Source organism: Mytilus edulis, chromosome 4, assembly GCF_963676685.1.
Source record: "Mytilus edulis chromosome 4, xbMytEdul2.2, whole genome shotgun sequence".
NCBI lineage: Eukaryota > Metazoa > Mollusca > Bivalvia > Mytilida > Mytilidae > Mytilus > Mytilus edulis.
In genome coordinates, this window is record NC_092347.1 from 71,770,494 (window position 1) to 71,794,958 (window position 24,465).

General features: G+C 31.9%; 1 protein-coding gene across 1 annotated transcript in view; it reads right to left on the minus strand.

Annotated features, from left to right (window-relative positions):
- Positions 1–21,013, minus strand: part of LOC139520404 (Kv channel-interacting protein 4-like) — a 39,083-nt gene extending 18,070 nt beyond the window's left edge. The window contains exons 1-3 of the mRNA XM_071312998.1: positions 20,247–21,013; positions 10,623–10,747; positions 2,185–2,254 (exon numbers count right to left, since the gene is read on the minus strand). Of these exons, the coding sequence (XP_071169099.1) occupies positions 2,185–2,254; positions 10,623–10,747; positions 20,247–20,280 (229 nt within the window). The 5' untranslated portion in view covers positions 20,281–21,013. The remainder of the gene's footprint in view (positions 1–2,184; positions 2,255–10,622; positions 10,748–20,246) is intronic.
- Positions 21,014–24,465: the final 3,452 nt, after the last annotated feature.

Below are 24,465 nucleotides of genomic sequence, written 5' to 3' on the forward strand. Positions count from 1 at the left end.
TTGTTTTTCTTGCTTTTTTTTTCTGTTTTAGCTATGCGGTTGTCAGGGTTTTTTTTCAACTTAGGAGATTGAAAGTTCCTTTGGTTCTTTTCGCCTCTGTGTTATTGGTTCACTTGATAAAAAGAGAAGGATTAAGAGGGCTAGAACTTGCCCCAATATTTAAAAATGTGTGGGTTTTTTTATCAAGGCAGAATACTACCAAAGAAAAATAAAAACAACACTTTGCAGGAGTTCAAAGTGCATTCATAAGGAACTGTCAAAGCCGAAAACTTTAAAGCCAAGATTGTATAAGAACCAAAAACAGTTGAGAAGCAACACAACTTAAAATGGCATCAAGTTGTCGCCAAATCTTTATAGGGTTAACTTTGTTTTAGCAAGTTGAAACCGTAATTTCATTGATATAGTTGTGATTTTAAAATTAATACAAATCAACTTCTTGTTGGAACTTCACAAACTCACATTATCAATTACGATATAGATGCTAAATTGAGCATTATTCATGTTGTAACGGCATTTTGATCAATGTTTTATAAGAGGTTTCCGCATAAAAACTTACTTTGGACGCCATTTCTGATCCAAAAACATTCTATAAAATTGAGAATGGAAATGGGGAATGTGACAACAACCCGACCATAGAAAAAAAAACAACAGCAGAAGGTCACCAACAGGTCTTCAATGTAGCGAGAAATTCCCGCACCCAGAGGCGTCCTTCAACTGGCCCCTTAACAAATATATACTAGTTCAGTGATATGCCTAGGTAATCAATCTTAACGTTGGCACATTTTTATTACATAACATTTTGGAATGTAGTTTGTGGCCAACGTTTTCACAAAGCTTCATATTGTGCCAAAAATGAACATTGTCCTTTTGATTTCTAAAACATTAGAAAGGGCAATTGAATTTCTTCTAATAAAAATAATCTATGGCATTCAGTTGGCATGCAGCAGCTAACACCAGAGAAAGTAGCTGTTATAATATTGGGCTGATATTTTAAGAATAGAGTTAACGGTTTATATACTAATTGCACACACGTCTAAATTAACGATTTTGTATTTGGTGTCCGATTTATCTTTCAAATTTATTTCCAAAAAGAGACGATATAAGGGGAGCAGACAAAACGAATCAAAACCTTGAAAGGAAAACAATTTACTGAAATAATGAAAATCAAGGACTGAGCAACAAGAACTTTGCCAAAACCAGGAACAAACTCAGTGGTCTCGGAGAGATAAGCAATTACTAATCCACTGAAGCACCCATGTATTATTTTCTTAAAAAATGGCTGATGAAACTTACATCTCATAACCTACTGTTTATTTGGTTGTAAGACATTGTGACTGTTAACGTTTGTAATAAACATAACGCACAAACACATCAAACAAAACATGATTCAAACTGTCGTCAATAATATATGCATAACCTTTTGTTGAGACGTAAAAAGAAATAGTTCTTTCACGTTTTCTTGTATTCGATATCGAATTTATAACGTTATCTTTAACTAGTGCATTGTACTTGAAAGACATTAATATTAACTCTTTATCAAGTTATGGCAAATCGAATATTATATTAAATTGTATTTATTGTTAGGTTGGTAATATTTTTAAAAACAATTCAGTCTTATTTGATTGTAAGTTGCATCAAAATAGAAATATAGAAGACATTATTCCAGTCTGTTACTCTTTATAGAATGAAATCACATATCGTATCGACAAATCCATCGCGTTTTCAATCTTATTCTCAAGTACTAGTTACATCTTATATCTATAAAAACAATTGCAAACTTTTGACTGCTAAATAAACTCATAAGTTGCATGTGTCTCCGATAGTATTATCAGCTCAGTAGTAAAACTTCGTTACTGTCACGAAAAATTTATATTGGTATTAATAAATGTTACTGTTATAAGCAAAACCGTATAACATGAAACCAGGAGATTAATTTAGGACATCAGACGCGCTTTTCGAATACATAACAATCGTCAGAGATATGATATATAAAAAAATATTTTAAAATGAACTCTAATACTGCATGTTATCCATTATTTGGGTTCATCCATCTATTTCGGGAGAGATGAATTAATATAAAACAGAATCCTGAATATATCTAGAAAAACATTTATATTTTGAGATCGTCCATAATTTCCTTTGTTAGAGTTGCTACTGTAAATGCCTTAATCAATAGGAGCTTACCACCCTGTGGAAAAAAACGAGAATATATCTCTTTGAATGTATCTTCATCAACAATGCCAGTGGGACATTCCTGAAAAACACAAAATCACATTTAAATTCAATCTTTACAAATTAAAATAAACATTAAGCTTTCACACTCGTTTGTTTTTCATTGGCATTTTTATAGAATAATGATTCTGCCAAGCAGGTAAACAATCTCCAATTGTTAACATGCTTGTGAACGTTTTATTCTTGCTTTAGTCTCATATCTCGTAACAGTATTACGACGTGGTTGTGACATATATAATGCATTTCCTACATATCTGGCATTACTCTTGTTCTAACTACTGCACGACGTAAAGAGACCAGTACTCTATCAATCATATACTGTATTGGTGATTATGTTTAGTGTTAACTAATTGGAAAAAAGGAATTTATTTTAGCAATGTATATTACTCCATTAATCATGACTCCTCTATAGTGGCTTCTGTTCTAATATTCATAGTTGTCATTTATATGTATATTCATGTTACCTTGACCTATTTAGCACATCAGTAACCTGATGTTTAGTACGTTAATCCATGTGGGAATTCATAAAATGGTTGCAATCTTTATGACATATTAATATTTGGTGTAAATCTAAGGTTAATCCTCATTTAAAACGGAAAAACTTTTCAAATGGAAAAGATAGATAATAAATGTATCAATTTATTCCACAGAATCAATACACGAACGTGAAACTTTCAACGGGGCCATAAAACTGTCACATAACTCCATGTTTAAGACAGTTCTTAGCAAAGAACGGAATAATTTGGTAGATGTCAAATTCCGTACATCTATGAATTCACGAACAAAGTTTAGGAATAATATCAAGAAATTTGCATTTTAAGAAGAAATAATATAATAACGAAATGACCTAAAATAGCATATTTGGAAAGGGTATTTTGTATTTGCAAAAATAACCGGGCTAACTCGTCTCAATTTCCGTTAAATTATATACAATACTTATTCAGGATATGTTACCGTTTATAGTGTAAAGACGTTGAGGTTTTAAGCTTCAATATATCTGCTGACCTACTTTGTAGGACAAAATAAAGGCAACAGTAGTATACCGTTGTTCGAAACTCACAAATCGATTGAGAAAAAAAAAAATCCGTATTACAAACTAAAACTGAGGGAAACGCATCAAATATAAGAGGAGAACATCGACACAACAGAAACACAACATTGAAATGTAACACACACAGAAACAAACTATAATATAACAATGGTCATTTTCCTGACTTGGTACAGGACATAAATTTTATAAGCCTTAATTTTAATTTCATGTTAAGTATGCGAATCTTGAAAAATCATCAAGTTAAAACGATTTTTCCCAGTATTATTATGATGTTCATCATAAAGAACAGTATTTACTCAGTTTATGATAAAAATATTTTTTTCTGTCGATTTTGTTTTTCATCGAGATGACAGGAACTTTCAGATTTGTTGTCTTTAAATTTCGACCTGTAACTTCATTTTTGAGGGTACAATATCGGCTAAGATGAAATAAAATCCCATTAAAAAAAAGTTTCTTAATCATACATCTACCATCTTTTAAATGGGATATTAATGAGAAATTACAATTATGTAAAGGTGGTAAAATTAATAGATTCATGTGCAACGTTTATTCAGTAAACTCTGCATTTATATGAAGTTTAGACAATTTTGCGATATATTGTGTTGAGTGAATGGTCCAAATTAGATTTAATTTAAGATTTTATAAACCGGTCATGAACCTTAAAGAATTCGCATTGAAACGGAGACAAGTATCTGAATGTAATTGAAAGGAGTAGGTTCGATAAGGCCCTAAAATGGAGCTCTTTTTTACCTTAAATTTCAAATCATGATTTATTGACCAATATCACAATGAATCCTAGCTAATACATTGACTAGATAGGAATAAAACCTTTTTGTTGAAAACTTACGTTTCTGCGTTTTACTAATGACGTCACTAGCCGTACTCATTTTTATTTCCCACGAAAATTCAATGAAAATTGGTAAATTTTGCATTGATTATTTGACAGAAAACATAAAGCGCATACGTCGACAAAAAGATTTTTTGAATACAATGTTTGTAATGACATTTTACATGATTAACTTGAATACTTAGTTTGTCGACGACTGCGATCTATGTTTCCTGGTCCTAAATTTGGTTGATATCTGGCCAATTTTGTCAACTTCACAAATCCTTTATTTTGACCAATTTTGGATGTAGAAATCAACACTTTAGAATACAACTTTGACACCAATAGTTCTATTTTTACTTCCTCACTTGTCTTAAAGACAACTTAAAACATATTTTATCTTGTACCATCCAATTTTATAATCGGGACCACACATGGCCCTTACCGAACTTACTCCTTTGGCATTACAATATAGGGAATGAGAATCTGCCTTCAAACAAGATAACATTGCACTGTAGTGATTGGGGAAATTATTGGGTCCCTGTCCTCATTGCAATACTTGTAACTCATCGTACATGCTCTACTTGTTATGAATATTTACTGAGGAATTAGATTATTAAAATATATTGGTAAATATTGCATTTTCAATTTTTCATAGAAATCATCATAAAATAGTCGACACAATACTATAAAATGAGGTATAATGGCTGGATCAGAATCTTGTCCTCCACTTAATCTTGTTGTTTACATAAGCATTGTGGTTTATGGCGTTTTCCATGTTAATGTCTATATTCCTGTGTGGTTTGGGTCAAAAGTTTGAACGGTAATTAAAAGAGCAGTCATTTCCAATAAGTCCGGATATCTGATAATACATAAATATGAAAAATCAATATTCAATTATAAACTGTAAATACAGATCAAGTATGTGCTGTAAAAAAAGGCTATGCATACTATAAATGAAATAATAGACAGAAAGAAAATAAAATAAAAGAGTAAAGCAGAAATCAAGTGCAGTTGTGTTTTCTAATACCAGGCAGAGATTATCTTAGCCGTATTTGACACTTCTTTTTGGAATTTTGGGTCCTCAATGCTCTTTAACTTTATATTTGGCATTCTAAGGATTTTAATCTGAACATCATTGATTACGAAACGCGCATCTGGCGTATCAAATTATAAACCTGGTACCTTTGTTAACTATTTGTAAGATTTGTTGAGAATAAAAACCATTCGGATTCAAGATCTGGACGGTTTTATGTCTTCTGAACTGAGATTATGTAAAGTTATTGATTTTGGCATTAAAACTTCACAGCTAATACACCACTGTCGGTAATGAAAGTTTGTATAGAAGTAATTTATCTTCGTCAATTCATTAAGTCGGTCGAACACTTAAAAATCATGGGAGTGCTCTACGATATTTTTCAGTAAGTTGGAGAAATTCCGTCATGCAAATAAGATTGCTTTCCTAGATGTTGCTAAATGAATGTCTAAACCGATGTCTCAGCTTACACTCTTAATCCCTGTCTAACTTTATAAATTCTAAAATGTGGCTATAAATAAGTATCTTAATGGAAATTGAATGAACTAGACAGCATCTTAATTGATTATATGTATATATTGATTATTCATTTTTTTTTAAACAAGACTAAACCAAGAATTTTTATTTGTGTCAGCTTGTGTAAAATTTGTGATAAGGTCAGTTTGATAGGAATCACTTCAATAATATTTGGTATTTAGTTACACTAGCATTGGCACATGTCATTTCTATAAAAAGCAATTTGCCCCTTCCTCTCATTCATGGTCAATATACTTTGAATAAATTTTCACTTCACAATAGACTAACGAAATTACATACAAGGGGCTCATATCTCTGTGTCACCATTTTACGTACTCAATGGATCAGAAAAGACTGCGCAATAAAGTTTACGTTTTCCATCATGTTCAATCATTTTAAAACCTTCGATGTGCAATTAGTCTTTTTTTTTCAAAAATAAGGACTACCGTCAAATGAAGCTGTGCTTAACATTAAAAACTTATTTAAAACATTAACGAATTAGAGCATTATTTACTCCATGTAAAAAGAGTGTATGTAACTGAGTTTATATCTAGGCCAGTTTGATCTTTGGTGAAAAGTAAAGCAAGAAAACTCCGGTTTTTCGTTGGTGGTTTTCGTTGGTTTTGTATTGCTCAAATTTTTAAAAAGATTTTGTTCTCAAGACGAGCTTGTCTTTTTGTCTTTTACTTTTGGTCATTGTGTTGTTGTCCTTCTAGCGGATGTTTTTTATCTTAAACTACAAACGCATTCTTAATGTCAGATTAAGATGGTAATTAGATGTTTAAGATTGAAATTATTATGCAAGTGAAAGTGGTGTTCTTTTTTAGATTTTTATTACCATAACAGTTTAAAATAAGTTGTTGGTGGTAAAGATATTACGGTATGGATTTGTTATGTTTTATGTTGAAAGCTGTATATTGACCTGTTATTGTTGCCTGCAACCACGTCGTTTTGTCTTTGGTGGATCGTTGACAAATTTACAGTCATACTGAATTACCTTATTTAGTATTACTGTTCCATAAATGTGTGTACATAGTAATAAATAGATATGGTATGAGTGTCAATGAGACAGCTCTCCATCCAAGTCACAATTTGTAATAGTAAACCATTATAATTCAAAATGCGGCCTTCATCGCGGAGCCTTGACTCCCACCGAATAGCAAGTTATAAAGGGTTCCAAAAATTTCAAATGTGAAACCTATCAAACAATAGCTCCTTATCATTTAGACAAGTATATATGAGGATTTTATTTAGCAAATTGAAAACTAGAGCTTACTATGTTATTCAATGTATTAAAAAATTATGTTATGTAATAATGGACAGGCATGCAAGCTGATTTTTAATAAGCAACACAGTGAATATAAGAAACAATTTGCTAAATCATCCCAATGGATTATTCAACTTGTTTGTAAACTACAAGAACTGTATATTTACATGTAAATACAATTAGTTTAATGGTTATATATGCAAAATGGAGGCATTTACCTGATACGAACAATAGGTTTTTTTTTCCATCTCATCAACATATAACCAATGTAGTTTTATCAAAATGCACAAAGTGCAGATTGAGCGTCATAAGGCTTATTTAGAGTAGTTGAGTAATTCATTGTTGAAATATAATAAAATTTATTCGTCGTTCGTTAATAAGAGTGCGGGACCCAAATAAAGCACATAATGACTAATGGGCCTGAATAGATTAATGAGTATTGTGAGAATTAACTTACAAGCAAAAGCCATCGAAGGAAATGAGAACGTATAATGACAATACATCACCGTCATGTATGTTTAATACATTAATACCTTCAATTCAAATGAGTGATCTAATGAAGCTATAATGAGTTAAATTTTCAAGGCTAGAACAACTGTGTTTATAAATTGTGTTTTCTAGAGAGTGCATGCTAGAACAACTGTGGTTATAGATTGTTTTTTCTAGAGAGTGAAATAGTTTATGTAACTGTCAATATAACCAATTTTCTTGTTTCTAATCAGAATTGGTTGGTTAAAATTGTTCAAACACAGTAAAAACTAGCCGGATTGAGCTAACAGGTTAAACAACCTGATAAGAACATCTTATTTCCTTGAGTTTTATTATTCACAAGACTGTTGTTTAAGCAGCGTTGAGTCGGGGTTTGTAATATACAGGGTCTCTTAATCATAGGTTTTTCCAAAATATCAGTAAAACATTTTCGTTTCTACGGTGCTCATGAATATCAAAGATGAAGTCGTCAATGATTCTTTGAAATCGATGCGTTGACTGTTAATAAATCTTTGGTGTCTTTAACATGAAGAAGGTCACCTTTTATCTAATGTGATCAAATTTAGTTACACGTTCAAATAAAGAAAGAAATAATTCATGTATACTTAAATACACACATCCAACAAACTTTGTTTACAAGAGTGAAAATCGATGCATTGGTATGTGCGTCTAAAAAGTATATTTCACGCCTGCGATGATTTCAGATTTTTTTCCATTAATTGACTGATTTTCACTGTGATCAAAGACATTCTAGATAATATTGTATATTACCATGACATCTAACTTATGATTGGAAAATTCGTCATTACAATGGATGTGAATCATTAAATTATCATTTAATGACTTTTCACTTTTCTTTTTTACTTTTTTGGAAAATGTCGTTTTAATGTATCATAAGAGTAGACCAACTACGAGAACGACTAGAGACCAAACGCCATACGTCTGATTTTTTGTATATGTCATAGAATACGATAGGATAAGTACGTCTAGGGCGCATAATTACTTGTTTGTAACATCCATGATTATCTAACCTTGCAACAACTCTCTGAAGGGTCTGTATAAAGACCTTTTTGAAGTCAATATTTCTCAATCTATTCACAACAAAGCCTTATCTTTCGCAGCCAGTTCAAATTCCCGCCCTCCATCCTTGTCAAACTACCTTTCATAACAAACCTACGCAAGCAATATTGCCATATAACGACAAACAAACAATCAATTAATCCATGTTGGCCTTAAAAAATGTTTTATTTTTTTTTCAAAGAATACACTTAAACGACATTTTCCAAAAAGTGAAAAAGAAATAGGAATGTTTCAAAAATATATGTTAAAAGAAACCTGAAACAGAGTTCTTGGTTTTCATCCTCGGGTAATTGTTATCCTCACTGTCGACATCGTATCACGAGAAAAAGACTAATAAGAAAATGTTTAAGCAGTTTTTGGCGTCGAAAAAAACAGCAATCCATGCATCGTGGATTGGTTCAATGTCAAGTGTTTAGCTATTACCTAACACTCTGAGTACAAACCATGCTGCTATAAGAAAAGCTTCAAAAACATTTGTTCGTTTTCATCCAAGATATTGTTTTCAAAAACGTAAGTATAATAAGTTATTTTGACATTATGATGACGTAATAATGCATTGATTTTGCAAACCTTATCAAAAAGAATTATTTGTGTTTTCAAAACTAAATGTCGTCTATATAAAGCTTGCTTCACAAAGACAATGTTATTTTTTTTGTTAGTATGCAATGTTATAATAAAATGTTCTGGCACGAAAAGTGTGGTGCGTAAGCGTGGGATGGCAATCAGAATAAGGAACTACTAAACTTTATGTCCTCGTAAAACCTTTATCGCTTATCTGGATTAATGTCCATTGTTAACATTTCAAAATTAGAAAGAATCCAGATTAAGTTTTCGTTGTGGGAGTTCGAGGTTATTTATCAGCCGCATAAAATTGTCTGAGGACCATAAACGTGTTTCAATGAAAACGACAAGCGCTATGAAACTACTTATGTCACATAAGTTTTCAAATCTTTTTTTTTCTCAAGGTTTCTCTTTTCAGTATCAGCAGCATTCATGTTCGAAGGGGTACAGACTTTAAAAGAATTCAAAATTTTACCACGCATAGCAATTATTCTCCAAGAGGACAAACAATCTATTATAACATATAACATTTGGTTCTTCTTTGATATATAAGCATATGATTAACTAAATGTTTTCAGTAACGTGTCATTTACGTATTATTTATTTTTTAAAAGAGTGTTCAATATTTGTCATATGTTTCTACCTTTAATTGTGAAAGCATGTATGTTACAAGTCAGTATTGGGTCACCCAGCTCAATTCTCAAGGAAAAACTAAAATGCATTATTTACCCAAAGTTTTGGTTCAATGTGGTCTTTTAAATGATTATTGATGGTGGTTTTTTTTACTGAATTGTATTCCTTTTCTATCTTTAGTAACAATGAAAAAATCGGACAGATTTTGAATACTGTAACAGACTGTAATTGTTTTTGGTCTTCAATGATTTATTCAGAATTGTCTGTTACAGTATTGAAAATCTGTCCGATTTGTTTTTATTTTTAGTATCGGAGAAGGTAATTTTTAAAAATTACAAGGATTTTTATAGAACCGTTATGTTCTTCTGGCGTACAAAATTATAAAAGTGGTATCTTTGATGGATTGTTGATCCCTATGATTGTCAATGAGACAACCATGTACTAGAGACAAGATGACGTGAATGTAAACAATATCTGTTTGGCACATCGTGTTAGTAGATCCCCCTGTTAATTTAAATGATGGAGACAAAAAATGAAACAACCTTTAGTTATTAAAAACAGATGATGCCAAAATAACAAACTGACCGCCTGTAACAAATGTGTGGGTTTACTTTTCAAAAACATTCTCAAAATATACTTGAACACATTACAATAATTTAGTCCTTCATATGATGTAAGCATGGAAATGCCCGTTTCAGACAACAATTTATTTACTATTGCAGATGTTACATTGACATTGTAATCACTTTCAATTATCACGCCATCTTGTAATCTAAATTGACGGCGTTCTTAGACATGTAGAACCAACACAACAAAAAACGACCAACATCATCCCCTCATTTAAATAAACCATATGATTAAAATTAGTTTATATTTTGGATAGTTTGGCGTGGCCATTTCAAACAAAGACTGTTTAACATCTGTAAGTTACCTGTTTAAAGCCTCTGTACATTATCTGGAGTTCTTTCCGGGAAAACTTTGACTTCTCACACAATGAATCGATAGCCTCTGGTTTGTATCTAACAATCTGAACCTCGAATTCGTTGTCATCACCACCTAAAAAGAATTTTAAAATGTTCAGGTGTTATGTATGTCTAAATCACAAAATCAAATTCGCTTTTTAGGAATATAAAGGAGAATATGTAATTTGATTAAAGTGCCGATCTATCAGAACTTATGTGCTCGTCAAAGTTGAATTCGAAGAACAAATGTAACATTAAATGAACTTGCAAGTGTCATATTTGTTTTATTATAAATCTCGAAAGATCATTGTCTAAAACCGTAGTTACGAAAGATTTGGGTAAATCTTATAACATCATCAGATATTTTGGCGAAATAGAATTATGTAACAGCATAAAATTAACAATTAAATCAAACTGAATGGATCGTTTACCTTTTTTAGCTTTAAACATATGGTGAGAGTATCCAATGTTAGACTGGAATATTTAGATGTACGAGGAAAAAGAATTATTGGAATGTATTGAAGCGGTTGAAGATAATATTGGGTCACTTGGAGGAAGGTTGGTGACAAAATAATGACACCTTGTATAAAAAAAAAATATGAAGAATTTTAACATGTACATAAAAGGAGTAAGTTCGGTATTTGGCCCCAAATATAAAGTTCCATCAATACAAACTGTCTTTTCTTGCGGAAGATAAAACATAAGTAAAACACTGAAGATAACCAATGAACTTTCAATAATCTATTATTAGTACATGCATTCGTCATTAAGGTATGACAAAATAAAGGCATTGCACTGGAAAAGTCATTTCGTATTCAACTGAAATATAAGGGAAGTGACAAGAGAAGCGAATGATACCAAAGGGACATTAAAACTTATAAATCGAAACAAAATTGACACCGCCATGGCTAAAATAGAAAAAGTAAAACAGACAAATAATAGTACACAAGACACAACATGGAAAACTAAAGACTAAGTAACACGAATGTTTCCCCACCAAAAACTGGGGTAGATCTCAGAATGGTGACGTTGCTGCGATGTTTACTACAGTTTTGTAGCATGTAAAATGTATACATTTATATATATTTGACAAGTAAATGAATTGGGGTTCTACATCAAAAAGCCATTAGAAAACTGAGGACAGGGGACACTGGACTATAAACTGTTAATACATGATTGTGTATACATGTGTGTGTGTGAATTTCGGTTATATTGTTTATTTATTATGTACTTGTCACAAACATATTGATTAAAATCTATGTGGCAAAATATTTTTGAATATAAAAAATATGTTGTATAATAATTCTTTTTAAAATAAGATCATCTAGTATTTGCAGTATTGATTTATCACAAAATTCTTCAAAGTTCAGGTGATTGATGACGCCGTGACTGAAATCAAATTTATAGAAAATTGGCTTTACTAATCTCATTCGTATTTAGGGTTGAGAGTTGCAAACCAATCTTAATTTTATTTTAAGAGATCGCAAAACAAACGTCGTAATAGAATAAGCACACTTGCTATAACTAGTAATAGAAAACGTTAGCTTCAATCGATGAAAAAAAAGACGCTTTAAATTGGCTATACTAAAAAAGTTATTTTCCAAATTGTTTATTATGAAATCGATATGTCATCGGCTAACAATCTATTTCATGTCTCATAATTGATCAATATGACGAAATTATATCAGTTAAAACGTTCAACAGATGTGTATTTCCAGCTAGTATGTAAGAGAAAAACCTAATACAATTATTGAATTATTACAATAATAAGCCTCCGAATAAAACACCAAAGGCCTCAATCAATGACACCATCATAATTGGAAACATAAATTGTCAGAGAAAAATAACATATTGTTATTTGCCCTGTATGGAGTTATAATTAATCACAAAACGTACTATTGATATAGAAAATATCACTCTATATTATTTTTTGTTTATCACAATCATTGGCTGTTCCATTCAAATTAATTCAGCATTATGATTTTGACATACGATTTTATAATTAAGAATTGAATGCTTCTTTTTGTAAATTCATTGGGGTGTAAAAGCGTTGACCGAAGTACATTTTGTATGAAGCGCGGAAGCGCTTCATTCTAAAAATGTACGCACGGTCAACGCTTTTAAAACCCTATGAAGTTACAAAAAGAAGCATTCAATACTTATAATTACATTTTTTAGCTATGATCATGAAAACACGAATTTTATATTATTTTTGTTTAATTCACCTGTGCACTTTATTGTGGGACCACGTGTTATCATGGAGGATAAGTTTTATTGAGTGATGCAATTGCTGAAGGAATAACACGTGATGTGCAATTAGCCAATCAGAATAAAGTATTGAATTGAAACATACATCTAATGTAATTATTAGGAAATATTGCTTATAGTAGATTGTAATATAGCATGATGGCTGTAGCAAAATGCATCACCGCAATTTATTTTATTATGTCTTTGAGAAATATAAGTACTACGGTCATTCGTGTCAGTTGTATTGAGTTTTCGAGATTAACAATAGTCATGTATGTTGAAATAAGATTCAACTGTCAAAACAGTTTCATAACAATCTAGTCTAAGAAACTCTTGTATATATTTTTATCAGACTATATAGTTTTATTTGCTATGATCTCCTAAATTCTAACTTTATTGTGTTTATTATTCAATCGGGAAAACGTTCCATTTGGAATTATTTTGTTTTTGTGACAAACGCATTAGTCTATACAATAAAAGCCATGTGTATGATCTCCCGTTCACTGGAAGCAAATTATTTGTATGGGGTTAACGACATTTGCATTGTTTTACATTTTGTTTTTGTCATTTCGGGGCCTTTTATAGCTGACTATGCAGTATGGGCTTTGTTCATTGTTGAAGGCCGTACAGTGACCTACAGTTGTTAATTTCTGTGGCTTTTGGTCTCTTGTGAAGAGTTGTTTCATTTGCAATCATACCACATATTCTTTTTATATATAAGACAATCTTTAATTAGCAAAATTCCTTATTAAAATAAAATCTTGAATAAATATTTTTAAAGACCTATCAGAAACAGAAGAAGAAACAAACTCACATATAAGCATTTCTTTGAAATATTGTGTTTCCCAATCGGACGTTTTAGGGATCTACGAAAAAGAAACACTGACTGTGAAAAATATTTACAAACACAGATGGGGTATGATCGCCAATGAGACAAATATTAGCGAGAGGCCAAATGACGTAGATATATCTATTACAGAAAAGAGGGGCGAAGGATACCAGATGTACAGTTAAACTCATAGATCGAAAATTAACTGACAAAGCCATGGCTAAAAGTAAAAAGACAAACAGACATAGGATAGTACACAAAAGAGAACATAAAAAACTAAAGACTGTGCAGGTAACCGTATGGCCTAAAACAGATAACAAAACAAAAAAATCAAGTCTGTTATAAAAGGCACCGTCACTACAAAATGTGAAATAGTTTAAACGAGAAAGCCTGATTAATGACAGAACAAATAAATTCAACGAAAACAAATATGACAGACAGCAACCAACAAGAGCCACTTAATTGCAGGCACGTGACTTTGCACAGCCACGTTAAGAAAATGGCGCGGTTAGAGATGAATATTTTTGACAAATAAATTGCACGGTTAGTTTAGATGATAGTTTGCCAGGATTAAAAGTTCTCCTTTCCATTGTCAACCCATGTAACCTTAGTTCTTATATCCAGTTTTAGGGCAATATTATTGTTGCTTCCTATGATACACGTAACTATACTGTTGGTTTCTTTCTTTGCTTTCATGGAAAAACAGATATTCCGCACTTTTATACTGCCTTCCATGCTTCCTTTCTTTGAAGTCGTTAGCGAAACTACTGCTGCCATAAATAACACTATAATTGTTCTAATATATTCTATTTACGAAGAAAATTGGCTGCAAGGTATAATTGGAGGGAAAGCATTAGAAATAAGATGTATAAATTGGGATAATAGCATTATTTTTTTAACACAGCCCAGATTATCGATTTTCTATTATTTAAGATCCCCCATCAATAAGAAATGGCAAATAAAACTACAGAATGCAGACATGATTTTATAGTGAATCTTTGACAGATGATCTTACTCAATACATCCTGTATACATTGAATTATATATTATCATGTTGTCAGGGCATAATCAGCTTGAACAGATGAATTAGATGAGGGGATATAGAACAGCTATCAGTTTTGCCATTCAGTAATCAGAGACTGTTCTCTGGGATTCTAAAATGACCATTTCTTGCACATCATCTATAACTAAAAGCTATATAAGTATTTCTGATATTCATTTTTGTCGTTCGTTTGAGGACAAACAAGAATGGTCACCTCTTTCCTCAACTACAATTGACAGCTTACTGTTTTGATAAACCCATAATTAAGGGGAGGAGATTCTTGCTTCAATGTTTTGATCACCTGCTTTCATTTCGTATATAAATTTTCAAGAACACTGCATGCAATTCTTTTCAATTTACCTGCCTAATCCGACACCTGAGTATTCCAATATCCTGCTTTAACCCGACACATTTTTATGGTCCCAAAATATGGCTACTCTTGCAGAAAACACCTGCGTATTCCGACACCCTGCTTAATCTAACATTTTTTGTTGTCCCCCAGAGTGTCTGATAACACAGGTTACACTGTATAAATTGATCTTTGAAATTAAATAATAATATGTTATTCATAATTTGAATAACAAATAGCCCCAAAAAATATCAAATTTAAATCATTTGGTCTTTAGTTGTTTGAGGAAGACTGCCTCATTTGCAGTCATATCACAACCCTTTATTTAATTATATATATACCTTAGTATACACATCACATATAGAGCATCTATTTATAAAGGTCTCAAGTATCCATTTAATTTCCTATTGGACGTTTTATAAACAACCACATTGTTATATAAAACGTTAGTTTTCCCTTTTGAATTGTTTCATATTCTTTCTTTAATACTAACTATACGGCATTGGTTTTGATCATTGATAAAGATCATACGCTGCCCTATAATTGCGTATACTCATGTAACCACGACATTTGAACTCTGGTGGGGAGTTGACTCACTGATAATCATAACACATCTTCTAATTTCATTAAGGCATCCATCATCATCTTTGTGAAAAGTGAGGAATCCCTCTGCTCTATTTGTTATTTTGTGCTCCATCAAGTTTTGGGAGGAAAGGTAGCATTGTTATTATATAAATCCGTGTTTAATGCAGGGTTCACACATTGCCGAGTATTGCTCCCGTTTGAGATCAGACAGCGATACGACACGAAAAGTGAAAAATTCGGATTACTATCCTCAATTACCTGGAATGTCCTATCATTGTCTGAATGCAGTCGTTTAAGTTCGTAACAGATTCCTATCGGTCGGGAAGGGTCCGAATAGTTCGAAGCATCCCGATAGTTAGCTGCGTCCCGTAACATTCGGGGAAACTCGGCCGATTTAGTCTAGTCGGATTACAATCGTGCCTATGTCGTGACAGATTCTGCTGTATCGGATCAAATCCTAACAGTGTTCTGTGTATTCTGGACGGTGTCCTGTGGAACGGGAATGATCTTGAGAAATTTTTCATTGCTGTTTTTCTACCGATTGAGTCCAGATTGCATCCAGATCTTGTCGATTGCGAACCTTTTTTGCCAAAACCGTTCCGGAACAGTCCCGTTATTAATACGAAATTCGTCAATAATACCCACGTCAGAGTCCCGACAATTACAGAATACAATGCGACTAAGACCAGACAAAGCCGTTTGCAATGCGATAGAGCGGACCGTGATAGGATTACGTCCCGACAGTACCTGCGTATCCCGATTATACCGACAGTTTTCGAACGGATAACTTCCGTCAGCGTCGGTTCAATGTCTGGTCACTGTCTGATCTCTGTCGGATTACATTCGGTAGAATCGGGACGCAGTCGTAACAGACTCGGTCGAATTTTACCTGGTGAAAGATACAAATTGGATTAGAAGCGGATTGAGAACGGGATTATCGGGATAAATTCGCTTGGAAACGGTTGAATATCGACGCTTCCTGAACAATATCTGATTGTTGTCGTGATTAAAATATTTGTTTTTCAAATTTTAATTAAAGTTTAAATTTCCATCCACGATACACAGGATCTTGATCAGACTTTTGACAAATTTTAATCGGGAATGGTCCTGTCAAGGACGGCAGTAAAAATCGTGAATGTCTGACCCCAGCTTAAATTTCCGCTAAATATGATAGCCTTTCTTATCCTCTAAAGATATATTCACAGCAGATATGTAAAGCAATATAAACTTCAAACAATAATTTTGTGACAAGTACAAATACAAAACAAACAAAAAAACAATTATATATAAAAAGTTCACAAATACAATCAAATTAATCCAGTAATTATTCCAGAGTCGGTTTATTCCCGATTGTCCCACTTTTTAAAATTTTAGAGTTCTGATTGTCCCACATGAAAAGTTCTGATTGTCCCACATTATTTTATGTAGTAAAATGTTCTTAGATAAACAAGGTAACTGTTGTTTGTTTTGCTAAATAAACAAGAATTAATTATTGCACATTTAATATTAATTTTATAAAAGTATAAAAAAAATGTTTTTTAAATCATTAGATTGATACACTTTTGATTAAAAAAATATAATATTTCTGATTTATGAAATAGATCTTTTAAGGTCTTGAATTAAACTTTTTTTCTGAACCTGATTTTTGGGTTTATATATGAATCTAGAAAAATAATTGGTGACGAAAATCATATGGTGGTGCACTTATTTTTGCTACAGCCATTTGAAAGTACCCAATTCTGATAATTTTGTCAGTTTTCATCAAATGCTATCCATTTTTGGGCTATTATCATGAAAAAAATCACAGTTTCACAATTAAACTTTATTTTTTTTATACTTTCAATAAAGATAGGTTGGACCAATCTGAATCGATCTAACTTAAAAAAAAACCTTGAAGTAGGTGTTAATATAAGAAAGTTTTATAAAATTTTATTGCTTTTTTGTGTCAAATTGACCATTCTATTGACTATTCTGAATCACTATTGACCATTCTGTCAATTTGTCAATTTGTCAATTTTGGAATTTTCTCTTTTTTTAGAACACAAATCTTATTATTTCAACTTCTTTGTTATAATTGATTGAAAAAATACATATTTGAAAAATTTGAAAGATTTTTCTTTTATATGGGATGCACATGCTTCTGGTAAAAATCATTTCTTGTACCCCCATCCATTTTCTCTAAATTTGCTGCTGTCTAGAACTTTTCCAGATCAGCCTTTCAAAGAATCACTATTAAAGGTTGCTTTTCCAATTTTCCCATTGTGTTTGCAGTCAACAGGACTCTTCACCAATTATAAAGAAGAGCAAGACTTCCATAAGAAATAAGAAGATGTGGTATGATTGTCAATGAGACAACTCTCCCAAAGAGACCAAATGACACAGAAATTAACAACTATAGGTCACCATACGGCCTTCAACAATGAGCAAATCCCATACCACATAGCTACAAAAGGCCCCAAAATGACTAATGTAAAACGAGAAAACTAATGGCATAATTCATGTACAAAATAATGAACGAAAAACAAATATGTTACACGGCAACAAACGACAACCACTGACTTACAGGCTCCTGGCTTGGGACATAACCACAACAAAGACACTAAGTACAGATCTGAGAGTACTCACAGTACTGACTGCTAGTTCAAAGCCAATAAAAATATGCATCTTAGACTAAAAAAAAATGTTTTTTTAAAAGACTTCATATTATATCATATGATACTTCAATTGTACCTACTATGAGCAAAATAAAATATGTAAATATTATTATTTGTTCTTATTTTGTTCATATTTTATAAGTTACATTGATTAGTAACCTTTGATTAACTGCAACACGCTATAAAAACAAATTAATCATTATAAAAACAGTTCCCAATTGTCCCACATTTAAACTTCCCAATTGTCCCACAAACATATTCCCGATTGTCCCACAAGATTTCATTACCTTTTTACCTGTAATTTCAAAAAGTGGGACAATCGGGAAGACACCCCAGAGTCAACCGTCCTTAGCTCACTGACTTTTTAATGGAGTACTCTAGCTTATTTATTAACTTGGGATGGTGATGATATAGGATTTTATATAAAACTGATATTTTCTAAAACAACAAATCTTGATCAGAATTGTTTCTCTCCGTGTCACAAAAATAAACCAGTTGTTTCTCAGACCCCAAACTTACTTTTAATCTACTATTATTAATGATAACAATAATATTTTTTGCAATGATTAACAAAACAGAAAGTTTCAATGTCTTAGACAAATGTAATGCGTGTAAGTGATACTTGTAATACTGTGTTATTTTGTTAGATTTCTTTGATCTATTTAACGATAACATTCTCATAGTAAACATAGTATGTGTGTGTGACGGAGAAGTTACTCAATCAGCTATTTGTCTATGGAAATAATACACAGTTATTTGGATAATTAACAAAATACAACATTAGGATAATAAACATGTAATAAACAAAAAGTCTTGATGAAAAATACAATGTGTTATATTTGTAAGTGGTTTACATGGATAATTTCAGGTAATGGGTTACTGCATCTAATCTGTTTATTTCATTACAAATGTAGCATAACGTGTAACTATGTATATTTAAAAAAAACTATTCAAATTATTCTAAAACCACTAAACTTAAATTAGGTTCTTGTGTTTTCCTAGATAAACGATTTATGAGTTATATATTACGATGCGTTTTAATAAAAAAAAAAAGAGATACTTTTCGAAATTAAACATAAACGATCACAGAAATTATCCAAAAAACAAACAGATATTTTTTTATCATGTTATCAGAGTTTGTTAGCCATGTTATAATACGTGTAAATGAAGATGGTAAACAAACAGATGACAGTATGTGTGTTCGTCAGTCTTCGTGTAAATTTAAGTTATGTGATAGTTTTTACCGTTTTCCATTTACTAGAAGGGTTGTATAACAGTTTTCATGATTCAAATATGTTTTACAATACACACACATGACTTTGATGCAAGTCATACTTGAATACTGGTGAACACGAGTTGTTAAATTTTTGGTGCGCTTTATATATGTATTCTTTAAGAAAATAGGATTGGCACAAATCGTTATTTGAGCAATGCGTTGTTGGCGCAAAAGAGTAGATAGCCCAAAATATTGACAGAACTGACCCTACCAACTAACAACAAGACTCCGTCACATACATGTATAAAGTATAACGCATAATAAATTAAATGCACTTTATAAAATTAGAAATCAGAATGTGCTTCCTTAAATAGCCACAACTGTTGGGTGAATGCACTGCCACTCAAGAAAGCAACGACAACAACAAAAAAACAACAGCAACAACATGCACAAAAAGTAGATTTCATAAAGACTTCTCGTAAAATTGATTACGAATCAGGAGTTTCAAATCTTTAAACTAAATTAGTATACCACGCATACAAGCCTTGCTATTGAAAGATGTAAGATAGTTCTAATTTGTTGTTACCAATCATCTACAAACACATTAAAATCTAAAGCTTCTATCATTATTCTTATAATATATGAAAATGTAAGTAAAATGATTGTCTTACCTGAATCTAAAACTTTGTCGTATACTGCTCCCATAGTTGTTGCTATTCAGCGAGGATTATTTCTCTAAACATGTCGAGTACATCTTACTGATCTTTTACAATTAACTCATTTTAATTAGCTCCCTTGATAGTCCATACAACATAAAAATAAGGAAGAAAAGCTGATTAAAATAGAGCTTCCATGTAAATCTGATTTGCCACGATTGAAAATCCTGATTTATTTGTTTGTACTGTTCTAGAGCACCGTTCCGCCTGCTGCAGTTAGTTATTCAAAATCAACCTACGGAATCTAAATGAACTGATTACAAATCCGGAAAACAGATACACGGCCTCAAATTTCCGTTTTAAGTTAGATATATGATTTAACATAAAATCTATAAATCGAGCTCACATTCAAGAACACAAAACCATAACTGTCTTACGTTCCCTCCGGTCATGTTAAATCCCAAAAAGCTTTTTCTATGTTAAAGGAATGATGCGATGGTTATAGATTTTTCTTACGGGAAGTGATTAGACGTACAACCTAGCTATTTCTATGAACTGTAAGACCTATCGTTGCTAAACAGATGGATTTGTTGAAATACACACATGCAACACATGAAAATAACGACTTGTTTTTAACAAGTGAACACGTTTAGTGATACGTTAAAACGTTAACGGGTGCGTTCGAAATTCTCCTTTGATGATACATCATTATCAATTATTAGGATGACATTGCGAGCTGTAGATGCGAAGTTGATGTATATTCTAATGGAAATTCTTGTTATGTAAATATGTATATGAAAGAAGAAAATCAGAGCAATTATTGATCTTTGGATATTTTGCCCTAATCTTAAATTGAAAAATCCTATCGATCAGAAAGATCTTTTTAATGGGGAAAATTCAGTTGTATTGGTGCTTCAAATTTTGCAATTTGGTATTTAGCATTGATTTTTTATGTACAATACGGATGAAGGAAGGAGAATTAGATATTCCACAGAGAAATAATTGACACTAAATACATAAATACAATTATCTATTTGACATCTGAAACTTTTGTTGTTATATACAATTTGCTATTAAATGATATTTATTCTATGTTCAATCTGAGTTCATGTGGTAATTGAATAGTCATTATCAAATATTCAACGAAATGTATTGAGCACGAAAAGTGTAAAATATCTTGCTTGGAAACCAATTTCATATTAAATTTTTATCTGATGCACATTTATAATACAATTATTTGTGGATAATTCAAGAGAAGAGAGGGAAGAGCTAAAAACCAGAAGTCAAAGAGAGACTGACAAAATCCTACAACAATAAGCGACAAACAGACAGACAACAGGCTACAATACACTACATACTAAACAGACAGACAACAGGCTACAATACACTACATACTAAACAGACAGACAACAGGCTACAATACACTACATACTAAACAGACAGACAACAGGCTACAATACACTACATACTAAACAGACAGACAACAGGCTACAATACACTACATACTAAACAGACAGACAACAGGCTACAATACACTACATACTAAACAGACAGACAACAGGCTACAATACACTACATACTAAACTTTAGATTGATCAACAAGAACCATTCAAACACATAGGTAGATATCCGGTTCTCCGGAAAAGTAAAAGTTTAAAATTGGTTCAGAAGCCGTATTTGTTATATTTGTTCTGTTGAACAAATTATAGTTTATATAGCCATATCATTCCATTTAGATAAACTTTGTACAAAGCACTTGTCATGTTCTGATTAGTGTCGTTCCTTAGAAAAACTTGACTGTGGACGGATGTTGCTGTTGTTGATAATATTTAGCTTTGTAATGACGATAATTGTAATTTCAAACTGTGGTATTAAGGATTAAAATATCATTTGAATGATCGTTTTATAATAATAAAAAATGTCATTTGATGATGAGGGTCTAGTGCAAATATGTCAAAGCTAACATGCTTTATGTTATAACGTCGTACAAATTGCACAATGAACGCTTTTTGTCATTTCGGGGGTCTTTTATAGCTGACTATGAGGTGTAGGCTTTGCTGAAGGCCGTACGGTGACCTATAGTGTTTGTTATTTGGTCTCTTGGTGGAGAGTTATCTCATTGACAATCATACCACATCTTTTTTATATAATGAAAAATCTTTACAGAAATAAAAGAACATTCTTAAGAAAACAATGGCGTTTAGGGCTAACTTTACCAAAGGGTCTGCAGGTTCTAGGTTGTTAAACAAGTCTCAAAAGTTATTTACATAGAATAATAATAGCGATTGTAAAATAAACCATGACAGTAACAACACAATTACTGCTTGGAACAGCGCAAAAGTACGCTTACAATTATATATATGGAGCACTTGGTTATAAATTACTTAAGTAAAACGAACAATCGTGCTACATTCTCACTAAGGTTGCTCTCTCTCTCTTGACCAAAACAGTTATCTGAGTCAAACAGACAAAGTGCAGAAGACCAGCCGAAAGTAAAAAATATTCTGAACTCCAATGAAAACTCAAATATAAAAGTCTTTTATAAAATGGCAAATCAAAAGCTCAAACACATTGAACCAATGGAAAACAACTGTCATGTTCCTGGCTTGCTGTCCACATTTCTTAATATATCTCACTTGGAAAGGTCAGGTAAAGGCCTAGAAGGCAGGAGGAGCTGTATAACCAGAAAAAGAAACCAAAACACCATTTACATGGGACTACTTACTTCTTTCAACTGATCCGTCTGTTGTATGAAATATTTTGATTTACTGGTGACTGTTCTGGTGAATTAGATCCATCGAATTTTAATAATAAAAAAAAGAAGTACGTTAATAGTTGGGGTTTTTTTCAGATTTAAGAAAAATAGTATTAATGATTTGGTGCGTGCGGCGCACTTTTTGAATTTATATTCATCAATGAACATCTCACGATTTCAGTGCAGATATAAACAAACAAAGCACTTCATAAAACAAATTTTCGTAATTGATATTTACATTGGAAGGTTTCTTATTCAGCACATTATTTATAAAATGAAGCAGACATTTTGAGATAGAGCATTTTCATGTTTCAGACTTTTAATATTGCAATACTTCACAAAAAAGTCCAAAATAATTAATGAGTTTTGATCTTTAGAAAATCAATAGGGACATCTATACAAAAGCAATAGTATGCAGATAATAATATTTAATTGAAAATTAGAATGTATTGTGCATTCAAATTGCCTACTTAAAACTTATTAAAATAGATGAATACTGTTTAGAAAATTTGGAATTCTTAAAGTGCTCCCATGAATTTTCTCACTTTTTAAAAGAGAAAATCGTTGCGAGTTATAATGTACAGCGCAAACATATTCCAGATGAAGGTGCATTCAGATACTTTTCTAATTTGCTTTGTGCAATTTAGTTTTTCAGTGTATTCTCGTGTTTTGCTGTTACAACACTGTCCCAGGCTAAGAGAGACCTGAGCATCCATATTCTAACCCCATTCTGTGTGTGCCTTTACAAGTCAGAAAATGTGGGTCATTGGTTTCCGTTGTTTGCTGTCCGTCATATTTAGTTTTTTTTTGTGAATTGTTTTGTCATAAATCCGTTATTATTTTCGTTTGAACTGTTTGTTTCACTTTTGTCATATCATAACATTTTGTAGCTAACTATGTGATTTAATGGTTTTGCTCATTGTTGAATGCCTTACAAGAAACTGCAGTTCTTTACAGCCACTTTATTTAACAGCCAATATTTTGTGTATATAGGTATTTTGAACAACGGACTAGATTGCCTTACTTCTAGTCTTTTATAAATCAGTATGTAGAGAGGAGAAAATAATAATGCTAAAGACAAAAACCATTATTCGAAGAAAAACTAAACACCATGGCCAAGAGCAAAACGACAAAAACAGTTCGAAAAAACTCTGTATAAAAATCTGGTGATTGAATAATGTAGGTTGATCCGATATGGTCTGAAAATGCATATTTTTATGTTATATCTATATTTTCTAGTGGATTTTTAAATAGTTTAATTGTCGTATGACAACATCTCTAGGAATTACAAAACATAAATGAATTTACAGATTGTTAAAAACTCTAGAAGTACAGAGTCTTTGCGGCTGCAGAATGTTTCGAAACCTGTTGGCAATCATGATTCATCTTTCGTTTCAATACTTACTTACAAATGGATGCATACGAACCCATTTGAAATCTGGATCATTCATATACATGTTCAGTCTACTTACACTTACT